The sequence below is a fragment of the Camponotus floridanus genome, unplaced genomic scaffold (genome assembly GCF_003227725.1).
Source record: "Camponotus floridanus strain SB8 unplaced genomic scaffold, Cflo_v7.5 scaffold46, whole genome shotgun sequence".
Classification (NCBI taxonomy): Eukaryota; Metazoa; Arthropoda; class Insecta; order Hymenoptera; family Formicidae; genus Camponotus; species Camponotus floridanus.
In genome coordinates, this window is record NW_020229614.1 from 750472 (window position 1) to 762106 (window position 11635).

The 11635-nt window shown below is 29.5% G+C and overlaps 5 protein-coding genes across 11 annotated transcripts in view; 2 read left to right on the forward strand and 3 right to left on the reverse strand.

Moving 5' to 3' along the window:
* Positions 1–628, reverse strand: part of LOC105257906 (phospholipid-transporting ATPase ID) — a 46128-nt gene extending 45500 nt beyond the window's left edge. For all 6 annotated transcript variants that reach the window (XM_025411957.1, XM_025411956.1, XM_025411954.1 and 3 more), the window contains exon 1: positions 540–628. The gene's annotated coding sequence lies outside the window, so the exon portion shown is untranslated. The remainder of the gene's footprint in view (positions 1–539) is intronic.
* On the forward strand, positions 186–2517 carry LOC105257892 (ribosomal RNA-processing protein 8). The gene is made up of 4 exons (XM_025411958.1): positions 186–999; positions 1127–1902; positions 1980–2216; positions 2289–2517. Exons 1-4 carry the CDS (start codon positions 931–933, stop codon positions 2500–2502), a joined length of 1296 nt encoding a protein of 431 aa, XP_025267743.1. The 5' UTR covers positions 186–930; the 3' UTR covers positions 2503–2517.
* A 441-nt stretch (positions 2518–2958) lies between these two features.
* Positions 2959–7407, reverse strand: LOC105257893 (helicase POLQ-like). The gene is made up of 15 exons (XM_025411961.1): positions 6592–7407; positions 6336–6511; positions 6063–6239; positions 5884–5983; positions 5598–5794; positions 5363–5508; positions 5026–5260; positions 4812–4952; positions 4322–4733; positions 4086–4243; positions 3909–4004; positions 3664–3837; positions 3450–3563; positions 3204–3338; positions 2959–3140 (listed from the first exon to the last, which is right to left on the reverse strand). Exons 1-15 carry the CDS (start codon positions 7379–7381, stop codon positions 3048–3050), a joined length of 3144 nt encoding a protein of 1047 aa, XP_025267746.1. The 5' UTR covers positions 7382–7407; the 3' UTR covers positions 2959–3047.
* On the forward strand, positions 7216–9180 carry LOC105257887 (zinc finger protein 330 homolog). 2 transcript variants are annotated; one of them, XM_025411962.1, is made up of 7 exons: positions 7216–7232; positions 7577–7789; positions 7859–8029; positions 8133–8364; positions 8488–8652; positions 8729–8803; positions 8908–9180. In XM_025411962.1, exons 2-7 carry the CDS (start codon positions 7670–7672, stop codon positions 9120–9122), a joined length of 978 nt encoding a protein of 325 aa, XP_025267747.1. In that variant the 5' UTR covers positions 7216–7232; positions 7577–7669; the 3' UTR covers positions 9123–9180. The 2 variants fall into 2 exon arrangements, with proteins under 2 accessions (XP_025267747.1, XP_011267112.1); XM_011268810.3 differs by lacking the exon at positions 7216–7232 and having other exon boundaries at positions 7526–7789.
* Positions 9181–9406: 226 nt separating this feature from the next.
* On the reverse strand, positions 9407–10922 carry LOC105257888 (signal peptidase complex subunit 3). Its single transcript, XM_011268811.3, has 5 exons — positions 10596–10922; positions 10288–10361; positions 9966–10054; positions 9774–9877; positions 9407–9638 (listed from the first exon to the last, which is right to left on the reverse strand). Exons 1-5 carry the CDS (start codon positions 10736–10738, stop codon positions 9509–9511), a joined length of 540 nt encoding a protein of 179 aa, XP_011267113.1. The 5' UTR covers positions 10739–10922; the 3' UTR covers positions 9407–9508.
* Between the last annotated feature and the right edge of the window lie 713 nt (positions 10923–11635).

Below are 11635 nucleotides of genomic sequence, written 5' to 3' on the forward strand. Positions count from 1 at the left end.
CTCTCGTTTCGCGACGAGAGAGGAAGTCGTCTGCCGGATGGTTTCTCCCGATACGAAAAACCTGTTGCTTCGGCGGCCACGCGAGTCGCCGCGCGTCGCTTACGCGTCGTCGCCGCCAGCGTAAAAAGCGGAGCTGGCGGCGGCCAAGTTCGCGAGGATCGCGAAATCGCGGATGGGCCCGATCCAGGCGAAGGCGAGTTAGCGATATAGAGCGGGTGTCTCGCTCTCGAAATCGCGGAAAGTACGCGTGACGTCGGCGTCACTTTTACCCGCTCCCATCGGCGTACGTATACCTTCGGTGCGAGTGTACTCGACGCCTCGTGACCTCGATACACCTGTCAACGTCGCGACGTTGACAGCGACGGCATGACACGAGACACGCGAAAAGCGTGCTCCAGACCGCTGGACGGCTCTTTTTCTCCAGCCAAAAACGAACGCGGCCATCGGCAATCATGCGCGTGACCAATCGCGCAAACGCCGGCTACGGATACGATATTGCCATATTTGACAAGTATGTTATCGTAAAAGCGTGCACTTACCGTGAACGGCTAGTCCCGCTCGCAGCACGGACGATGGCACTCGACGAACACGGCGAGGACGACATCACCCACGTACCATACCGGACCGGCCATATTGTTTACTGAAGAGATATTCGACACAACTGCCTGAGCTCGCGCTGTGTCGCCTCTGGCAAACGAACGATCGTAGCGCCATCTTGTGGATAGCGAGAAATCAATATCGATAGATTAATCTCGTGCGCGTGATATTATCACGTGACGATAAGATATTGTTGAACATCGATGATGATAATGATTTGGATTAATTATCCGTCGAGTAAAACTCTTGATAAAAACTTGCACATGCGCTTTTCATAATCATACTTTGCAGCCGTTTGTCACGTGTAGATTCTGTTGAAAGGTTTTTAATACAATGGGAAAAGTTGACATAGTTTCGCAGGAAAAGAAACCATCTACTGCATTAAAAAAAACACAGTCCAAGGTAATACACATAATACAATTTCCGGTATAATTTTTTAAATATGTTTAATAGAGATTTTTTTATTTCACATGCATATATTTTAAGTTTCAAGTTTAAAAAGTAAGATTATTTTCTGTTTTCATTATAGAGGCGAAGAAAAAGAAAAAGTAATAAAGTATTATTAAATGGTATACATAAAAGTGAGTTAACGAAATCAAATACATCTAATGAAATATATACATTTAAAAAAAATATACGAAATAGGAAAAAGAAAAAGGATGATTCTAAGAACAAACCTGTTGCAAAAAATATAGAAAAAACAAATCCAAAAGATGATAATAAAATAAAGGTATTTCAAAAAGCACAAACTAATCTAGATAGTAAAATAAAACACAAAAAGAGAAATCAGAGACAAAATCAGGGTATGAAATCTAATCAGATAAAAAATGATATTGCAAAAACCAATGTCTCTACAGTAAAAAATAACAAATTACAAATGTCTGCAAAAAAATCGAATCACTTTGAACATAATGAAATAAAAATTCAAAATAGTGAGAGAATAAACAGAAAGAAAATGAAGCAGGTATCTATTAAAACAGAGACACAAGTAGAATCTGAAAAAACATTGAAACTAAATAAGCATAAAATAAAATTAAAACGATTAGAAAAAATGCTTGTCAATAAACCTAAGGCAAAAGAGGTTGTACAGTCACTTACATTGAGAGATAGAATGATGGCGCAATTAAGAGCTTCTAGATTTAGATTCATAAATGAGACACTGTATAATAATGAAAGTTCACAATCTAAGCGATATTTTAAAGAAGATCCTGATGCTTTTAATGCTTATCATGATGGATATAAACAGCAACTTGAGCAGTGGCCGGTGAATCCACTGGATGTCATAATATCATCAGTTAAAAAAATGTTTGTATTATACTTCTAAACAAAATTTTTTTTATATTATATAAAATTTTTGAATATTATAATAATGATAATTATAGGCCAACAGACAATGTGATTGCTGATTTTGGATGTGGTGAAGCGCTACTTGCTGCTTCTGTTCCTCATAAAGTACATTCGTTCGATTTCATTGCTGTAAATGACACAGTAAAAGCTTGTGATATGGCTCATACTCCATTATTAACAAACAGTGTCCATGTTGTTGTATTTTGCTTGTCTTTAATGGGATCTAATCTCTCTGATTATATAATTGAAGCTAACAGAGTTCTTAAAAACAAGTAAGTATAATAAAAATACTTTTGAGATAACAATAATATAAAAAATTAATACTTTTGTTTCAATAAATTTAGTGGTACTTTAAAGATAGCCGAAGTCGAAAGCAGATTTGAGAATGTGACAAATTTTATAAAACTACTAACAAAATATGGTTTTAAAAATACATGGAAAGATTCATCTCATGATTTATTTTATTTTATGGATTTTAAAAAGGAAGAAGATATAAGTATGAAAAAGAAAAATCTCCCTTCAATTACATTGAAGTCATGCTTGTATAAAAAGAGATAAAATTTGATATTATTAAATAAAATTTTATATAAATATATAAAATAAAAATAAAAATTTGTCTCTGTATAAATAAATTATATGCCAATATCAAGAAATTGTTCCATCATTGTATGTTGATATATTACTATTCTTTTAAGTACATATCAAACATTATTTGGATGATTTCTAATCTATGTGCCTGCTTAAACAATATGCTATTCTTTAAAACATACTGCTCCATTAGGCACAAGTTACAAGCATAGGAAAATGATGTTTATATCATTAGTTTTATTTATATCAGATGTTATGAATATATAATTATTTATAAGAAAATTATTTTTTAATTGCATATAAATTTAATGAATTATTTTGCTATACACAATACATTGTCAATTTTTATATACATATAATTCACAAGAAATGATCTTTAACAACAAAATATATAAAATTACTTATTTTAATATATTTGTGCAAAATCCGCGAAACTCAATTTTTTAAAGGTCTTAATTGAAAAAAAAAATATTTTTTTTATTTATTAATATAACAATTATATATATATATATAATTTATAAACCTGCTCCTATCTGACTCATATGTATACCATCTAGAATATCTTCCCACTCATCTTTTAAATCTTCTGCTTTTTGCAATATTAAAAGCTGGAATTTATCAGAAAATTGAGTATTTGTATTAATATATTTTTTTATTATATAACAACTTACTTTTGCTGCAGCGATAATTTGCATGATCATTTTATTACTTAAATATGGAATTTTTTCCTTTATTTCTCTTACATCAGCTTTTGCTATAGATTGTAGATTTCGATAGCCAGCCTTGTACAATTGACGAGCTCTACCCTGTAATAAAATATATGTAAATACAGATGAATATATAAATTCAATTATATTTTTAAATATTATTTGAAACTTAGAAATAATATAATAACTAAAAAAATAATTAACTCTTACTATTTTAACTGAAGGAAGTTCCATCAATGTTTCTAATTCCAACGGACAACAGTAAGATAATTTTTTACTGAATGCATTCAACATCTCAGTAAATGCCCAAAATTCGGGTAATTCCTATAAAATAATTTAAATATATAAGACATAACATGAAATTTTTTCCTATAATTTTTCCCCTTTATTGTCAGGATAGTTTTATAAAAAATCATTTGTTTACCTGGCAAAATCTTACTACAGAAGATGCAAACATTGAGACTGCATTTAAAAGATTTTGTATAACACCTCTGTTAACTTGATATTTCTCAGCAACAGAATAAACTGAGTGATGATTCCATAATTCATGTACTATTAAGGTCACATAAAATCTCTGAACTACTCTTTTCTCGATAGACTGTAAATAAAATCTTTTTAATTAAAACATAATTCGTAATATCGCATTTGATTATTTAATAAGTAACTGACCTTAGGCATAATACCATCACGTAATTTATTTGCTGTAGCTTCTGTTATTCCCAAAAGCCTAGCTACTTGCATTTGATTTTCACTCAAGTCCATTACCTTAAATAATGATGTAATATATATAATACTTGTATAATGTATATATTTTAATATATAAAATCACACAAATTATATAATTACCACATTATAATAAATATTGCCAATGGGAGTGATTTGGGATACACTGTCATAAGGTGTAACAAGATATAAAAGATGAAGATTATCAATTAAGATTAAATGCTTTTGAGCAGTTTTTAAATCCTCATATAATGTGTACGCAGTTTTTAAATCAATTGGTCCTATAATGAATATAACAATGTTATACAATATTATAAAAACCTAAATATACAGAATTAATGAAAATCTACCCCTCTCACCTTTCATTGCAGCTTGTCCCAAATCACAAAGTTGAAACTCGGTTTCGTTTGTAAAAGCGATCGTTTTTACTCCTTTTTTAATTGATGATTTTTCCATGTACATTGGTTCTTGAGATGGAATAACAATAGTTACATTAGGATTACCAATATTATGATCTTTACTTTTTACTTTTATCACACTACATTTTAATAACGCCGTTATCGTTTCGTCTGTGATTGCTTTCATGTTAACATCTATTCTATTTTGTTGAATATTAAGTAAAGTTCGAGCTGTCAATTTATGCAATTTGGATCTAGTTGTTGCCATATTTAATTGTATTGCACTAAGAATCAAATTGTTGATCCCCCTATCGTTTTCTACATGTAAACTACTCAATGAGTCATCCATTTGAGAGGTCAAGAGATTTTTCACCTGTGGCATAAATTATTATTTCTAAGAGATAAATAATTAAAATCAATTATATTAAGTATTTTTTATAAAAATTCTTACTTTATTAATTTCAGATCTTTTGCAAATAAGTATACTTTCTCCTAAAACTCCCATACCAGCACGACCAGCTCGACCAATCATTTGTTTATATCTACTTAAATTTAAGAACTGATTGCCAATATAAGGACTACGTAGTATTACCTAATAAAAAATAATATTATAAGCAACTCTAGTAATAATATTAGCTGCTTTTCATATTATTTTAATGAATTACCCTTCTTGCTGGCAAATTAACACCAGCTGCTAAAGTTGATGTGCAACATATTACACATAGAGTGCCTTCTCTAAAGGCATCTTCCAACAAACGTCGTTCTTCGGATGTAAGACCAGAATGATGATAGGCTACACCATATTTGACAGTTTTGCACAAAATAGGGCATAAATCTTCTTCAGCCTTAAGTGCACTTAACAAAGTTCTTTTTTTTTCTACTTTGTAATTCTTCAAACTTCTAAAACAATAATTTATAATACAATCATGTGTGTACTTAATATAGTTCTCTAGTTTTTTGAAATAATATTTAAAATAAATAAACAAAAAAATAATGTCTTACTTAGGCAAGACTTTAACTAATAATAAAGCCACATTTTCACAGTTTTTACGACTTGAGCAGAATATAAGACACGAATCGTTTGGTACTACTTCCATTACCAAACCCCCAATTCTATCTGGATCTAACATTGCTATATCTTCTGAGTACTTTATAACAGAATTATTAATTTATTATTTAATATATTATCTGTTATACTCACAAAAATACCTCATGAAATAAAATATAATTAAATCACCTTGTAATCGTTACTGCTCATATGTACTAATAATTCCTCATTATTCAAATTGACTACCCAGATATCATTCTCACATTTTACATATTCCATTATTTCAACTGGTCGAAAATTTTGGGAATATGTGTCTGCATTGAGAAATTGTGCAATTTCCTTTAAATTACCTATTGTTGCACTCATTCCAATTAAACGTATAGTATCTGTAAAAAATTAGTCAACTCTTCAAAAAAATAATCTTTAGCAAAAATTTACATTTCCTATTTAATTTCGTTTAAATATCTGTAATTACCACTGAAAAACATTATCTTTGTAAGAAGTCCTTCTAATGTGGCGCCTCTTCCTCCAGACTCTCCAAGTAAATGTAATTCATCAATGACTATAATACCAATCTGAAAAATATTTTAGCATATTAAATTAATGTTCAGTTATATATAATCCTGATAATTAATTAATAATATTTTAACTGACCTCAGCCAAACGTTTCGTTTCTATTAAACTATTTACAAGTCCTACAGCTTTTTCTATAGTACAAATGTAGATGCTATTTTTTCTCCGTCGTTTAATTGGTGGATAACGTCCTTTTGTACCAGCATATTCCTCAACTAGAAAACCTAATTTTAATGCTAATATAGCCATTGATTGGACCTGTAAATTTATGAACTCAATTAATAACATATTAAATCTTACATAAATTGTTACACATACATGGTTTTTTTTATATGTTACTTTAAAATATTATACCTTTTCTTGCACCAAAGCTACATATGGGAGTATAAAAATTGTATTTTTCTTGTTGCATATAATTTCTCTGAACATTAATATCTCTGCAACTAAAGTTTTGCCACCACTTGTTGGTAAAGCATAAATTAAATTCTTTTTAGTTCTAATAGCTAACTTTAGACATTCATCTTGCCATTCTGTGTCAAAAAATTTAAATAAATTTATATTTTCATAGAAATATATTTGAACTTTATTAATTTATATAATTACAACTTACGGTATAATTCATTAATCCCTTTAATTTCTTGAATCAATTTTTTCACAGTTAGTGGTAAATCATAAAATATAGAACACTTTGTAGGACTTGTATTTTCATTTATTTTCATTTCTGAGTTTAATTCAATATTTTTTAAACACAGTTGTTTTTTTGGTTTGCTATATTCATTCAAACTTCTAGATTTGGATTTTAAAATTGGCGATTTATCACTGTCTTTTTTACAAGAGCTATTTTGTAAAGTATCATCATTAAAATTTGTGATATATAAATACGATATATTAGTCAATTTATCTTGGGATGATATATTTTCACATGCTTCATCTAAAGATACTTTTCCAATGATTTGATCTTTAACATTAGATAGTTCAGAGTTTGTGTCTTTTTTACAAAATGTATTAAATACATCATAACTAATATCAATATTACTACAATCCTTTAGAACAATTTCTCTTTCATCCTCGAACTGAGCAAATACTTGATTCATTAATGATTCATCTTGCCATTCATTTATATTGGAAGACACACTTTGCGATATTTTTGATGAAACAGTTGGACTGGTTTTAGTATTTTGCATCTGTCTTTTAGAAACCTGTGTTACTGAGACATTGTGTTTCTGAGAAGAATCATACATTTCGGAGCAAGTATGTACAGCAAGTATGCTATTATCAGATTCTATATTACACAATAATGTATTATCTAACAATAACAGAGATTCAACAGCGTGTGGTGATTTTTGCCTTTTGTCATTTTCCAAAAATATTTTGCAATTTTCCTTATCTGATATTTCCATTTGTCAGAACAATTTAAAAAAAAAAACAAATCGTCACAAATTAAATAATCTGCACTTTATAAGTAACTGTTAAATTGCGAAAAATTTTATTGAAGAATTGTTATTCAAAACAATTCTATAGCGCAAACCAATTCAAGCCGCCAGAATCACAATACTGATCAAGCGACATTTTCATTTTCATATCTGAATCTGAAGTGTATCGAAAACCGTAACCTCTCTTACGATCATATGATTTACACATCTCGATAATAGTTCAAATAGAGTTTAGCATTTCATTAATAAAATAAAATGCCGAAAAAGAAAACTGGTCAAAGAAAGAAAGCCGAGAAGCAGAAACTTCGGCAAAAAGAAATCAGAGCTGCTAAGGAACAAGTAGACTTGGCAAAATTTCCTTGCAACTCTGTCATGGTAAGTCTTCGATATTACATATGACAAAAATGTTGCATATTTGACATAATTATTACATTTGTTGTACAGGAATGTGACAAGTGTAATAAGAAGCAAAAGAGTCGAGCCTTCTGCTACTTTTGTCAGAGTATACAACGTTTGCCCATGTGTGCACATTGTGGCAAGATCAAGTGCATGTTGAAAACAGGAGATTGTGTAGTACGCCATCCTGGCATCTTCACCACAGGATTAGGAATGGTGGCAAGTAAATCTACATTTTTGTTAAATTATAAAAGCATTGCCTTGAACATATAATGATATAAAAAATTTTATATATTTATTATATTACAATCAATTGTTTTAGGGAGCCATATGTGATTATTGCGAAGCTTGGGTTTGCCATGGAAGACGTTGTCTCACCAGTCATGCTTGCATTTGTCCACTGACGGATGCCATTTGTCAGGAATGTGAGAGAGGAGTTTGGGATCATGGTGGAAGGATATTCAAATGCTCATTTTGTGATTGCTTTTTATGCGAGGATGATCAATTTGAGCATCAAGCATCTTGCCAAGTATTGGAAGCGGAAAATTTCAAATGTAATAACTGCAATAAGAAGTATTGCATTTTTTATTTTAAATTTAATTCTGATTCTACACATATATATATAAATCATTTATATGTGCATATATAAATTGAATTTTAACATTTAATATTTTTAGGTCAATCATGTAACCGTTTGGGACAATATTCCTGTCTCAGATGTAAAACTTGCTATTGTGAAGATCATGTTCGTAGAAAAGGTTTTAAATATGAAAAAAATAAGGCTATTCCATGCCCAAAATGCAGCTATGAGACATCCCAAACTAAAGATTTAAGCATGTCCAGTAAGCATTAATCAGAGTTTTAAATTTAAAGAGACATTGTAACTTTATCTAATTTATTATATGCTTCTTTTTATAGCAAGGAGCCACAAATTTGGTAGACAAAATCAAGGTGGTCCATCTGAATCTGATGATGAAAATGAATATGATTATGGTAAGTTAAAATTCTAATTCTAGTCGAAGATTTTAAGATTTCAGTATTATATTTTTATATATATTTGTTCATATATTTAAGAATATATTTGTGTTATGTGATAGGAAATCAAGATTCTTGCTTTGCTAGTACTTATACCAATAACGATGAAGACAATGAAAATGATGATGATGATGACGATGATGATGATGATTACGATGATGACGAAGATGATGATGATGAAGATGGTGATAATGATGAAGAATTATCAAGTACAGATGAAGAAGAAAAAGATACTAACATACAACAGGCTTCAAATAGTAATAAAAATAAAGCTTAACACATATATTTCAAGATACATAAAATAGCAATAATTGAGAATAAAATGTTAATTGTCAGGAAATTTAATAAAAGTAGTCAGAAGGAAATATTAATATTCTTGAAAAACGAATTCCAATATTTTAAGACAAAAATTTACAATTTCTAGGTATTCACATAGAATATTTAAGTTTTATAACTCTTCAAACAGTAATTTATTAAAAATATAATTAACATTAATTAAATAAAAACCTAATATATATTAATTGAACAAATAAACTGTTGAATATAATAAGAAAATAATCATGAAGAAATAAACATTACATTTATTGTACAGGAAATTTACGCAGTTTAAATAAAAATCTTATACAATCATACATATATAACATGTATACATTTAGATATGCGTTATACACGTAATGTAGTATATTCAGATGGGAATGCAAAAGTATGAGAACCAAGAGCACTAACACTAGGTAACAATCCCGCATTTGGTATAATATTCCATGATAACGTTAATGTTATATTTTTATTTCCTCTGCAAAGATAAAATATATACATACAGATTATACATTTAACATCTACAAACTTTCGATAAAAATTACAAAAATTTTATTTATGCAATAATCTTTAAATATTTATAATTATTCATATTTGATAAACTTTATCTTACCTGAGCCCTTTGCCATCATCCCAGAAATAATACTTTGTATTCATATTCTTGAAATCAAGTGCAGCATTATCTCCACGAAGCACTATCTTATCCCATACCACTACCTGCCAATAAAAATAATAGATATTTAAAATATAAAAGAAATTTAGGCAGATTTATACATATCGCAAATTAATAAATTTGAAAACAAACCTGATTAAACTCATTATTTTGTGTCTGATATTCTGCTGTGAGGTATAAGAATAATTGCTTAACATTCCAATTAAATAATGGAGTAAGATGTAAAAAACTTTGTAAGGTAAATAATTAGAAATATATAAATTTTAAACATAATTATTTTATGCATAATTATAAATTTATCTCAAAATTATCTGTATTTTCTATAATATTAATATGTATAAAGCAAAAAATATATAGTTCTATAGTTATATAGATGGATTTATATAAATTACATATTTGATTTTAAGTATAAGAACATTAGAAATATTTGTATAATATTATATGTAAAGGATATCAGTTTTTAAGTCAAAAGTTAAGTAACCCAAATCATTCTTTTCCCTTGATGCACTATAATCTGGTACATTTTTTCTGCAAAACAAGGCAAACTTATAGTGATTATTGTACAAGATCACAAGTAGCAAATATCAATTCTCGACATATTGAAATATAGATTTGCATATAATGACATTTACATTCAAATCATGAAGAATTTGTATTCTTGTAGAGCATGAGATACGAGTACAATATGGATCTCTTGATAGACATATGTGCATAATTTAATTGAGATACCATAGAAGATTATGACATATTTATCGTACTTACACAATAACTTTAACTGTATTTAGCGTTGCATTTGCTCTATAATCGATAAATACTGTTGAGAGAAAACAACAAAACGTAAGACAAGCAGACACGCTTAACGTATATGCTAAAATAGCATTTCCACGTGTTAGAACCGTATGCATTATTGTGCCTTGCTATCGGTGATTATTTGCAGCGTTTCTGTCAAATTAAAGTAACTAATTGATACAATTGTGTCTCAACGAATTTCTAACCAACATACATTGTTTTCCCTATCGGAACCATCAAAACTCTCAACGTCATCAGTTCAACGTGACAGATTCACCGGTTTGCGTTCGTAAATAAATCCATACAACAGAAACGAGAATAACACAGTAGAATGCACGTAGTTAAAAAAGAACAGACTTGAATTATAGTGTTCCTAAATACGTTCATAAAAGCCCGTTTAGAAGTGAAGCGTAGAATATGGGTGCTTTCCAATTGAGATATCCCTAGACACTTTTATGCACACGGCGACACAAGTCGCGTTCCAATTGCCGTAACTGCCGACACAACTTTACACATCCGTACTCAGCTCGAGGGCTACTAGTCAACTTGTGTAACCTTCTGTTTTCTAGGGACAAATGAAATATGCGGTTACAGACTGACGGCGATTATGTTGGCAATTTTCTTTTCGTTTTATCCTTTTTAATTAAAAGACAACCATTAAAGTACACCATACAAATACAAAAATGAACAATAAAAATATTAAAAGTATCATTGAAGTAAGTAATTCAAATTAATGAGTTTTTGTACAATTAATTTTTTTATTATATTTAATAAATAAAATAAAATTGTCTCTTTTGCATATTTGCAAGTTAGATATATTACTGATTAAATTTTCATTCATATTTATATATTAATATAATATGCATTTATATATTTTATTTATATATTATTTATAAAAATTACCAATGAGATACTAGCAAAAGAGACAGACATAGGCCTCGCATGTAGTATCTCTCTCTTCACCGCGGGCTGACGCCTGTCTACACGCAATGGTCAATCCATTTTATATATCG

What these genes read in the sequence shown, in the direction of transcription:
- LOC105257892 (XM_025411958.1), top strand. Translation starts at nt 931, where the DNA reads ATGGGAAAAGTTGACATAGTTTCGCAGGAAAAGAAACCATCTACTGCA. An exon ending in ATATCATCAGTTAAAAAAAT is followed by an intron (nt 1,903 to 1,979) that starts GTTTGTATTATA and finishes TGATAATTATAG; the next exon opens with GCCAACAGACAATGTGATTG. An exon ending in AACAGAGTTCTTAAAAACAA is followed by an intron (nt 2,217 to 2,288) that starts GTAAGTATAATA and finishes CAATAAATTTAG; the next exon opens with TGGTACTTTAAAGATAGCCG.
- LOC105257893 (XM_025411961.1), bottom strand. Translation starts at nt 7,381, where the DNA reads ATGGAAATATCAGATAAGGAAAATTGCAAAATATTTTTGGAAAATGAC. An exon ending in TAGCTTTGGTGCAAGAAAAG is followed by an intron (nt 6,240 to 6,335) that starts GTATAATATTTT and finishes ATAAATTTACAG; the next exon opens with GTCCAATCAATGGCTATATT. An exon ending in CTGTAGTAAGATTTTGCCAG is followed by an intron (nt 3,564 to 3,663) that starts GTAAACAAATGA and finishes ATTATTTTATAG; the next exon opens with GAATTACCCGAATTTTGGGC.
- LOC105257888 (XM_011268811.3), bottom strand. Translation starts at nt 10,738, where the DNA reads ATGCATACGGTTCTAACACGTGGAAATGCTATTTTAGCATATACGTTA. An exon ending in AACTTTTGACTTAAAAACTG is followed by an intron (nt 10,055 to 10,287) that starts ATATCCTTTACA and finishes AAAGTTTTTTAC; the next exon opens with ATCTTACTCCATTATTTAAT. An exon ending in AAAATAATGAGTTTAATCAG is followed by an intron (nt 9,878 to 9,965) that starts GTTTGTTTTCAA and finishes TTTTATTGGCAG; the next exon opens with GTAGTGGTATGGGATAAGAT.
- LOC105257887 (XM_025411962.1), top strand. Translation starts at nt 7,670, where the DNA reads ATGCCGAAAAAGAAAACTGGTCAAAGAAAGAAAGCCGAGAAGCAGAAA. An exon ending in CCACAGGATTAGGAATGGTG is followed by an intron (nt 8,030 to 8,132) that starts GCAAGTAAATCT and finishes CAATTGTTTTAG; the next exon opens with GGAGCCATATGTGATTATTG. An exon ending in TGAAAATGAATATGATTATG is followed by an intron (nt 8,804 to 8,907) that starts GTAAGTTAAAAT and finishes GTTATGTGATAG; the next exon opens with GAAATCAAGATTCTTGCTTT.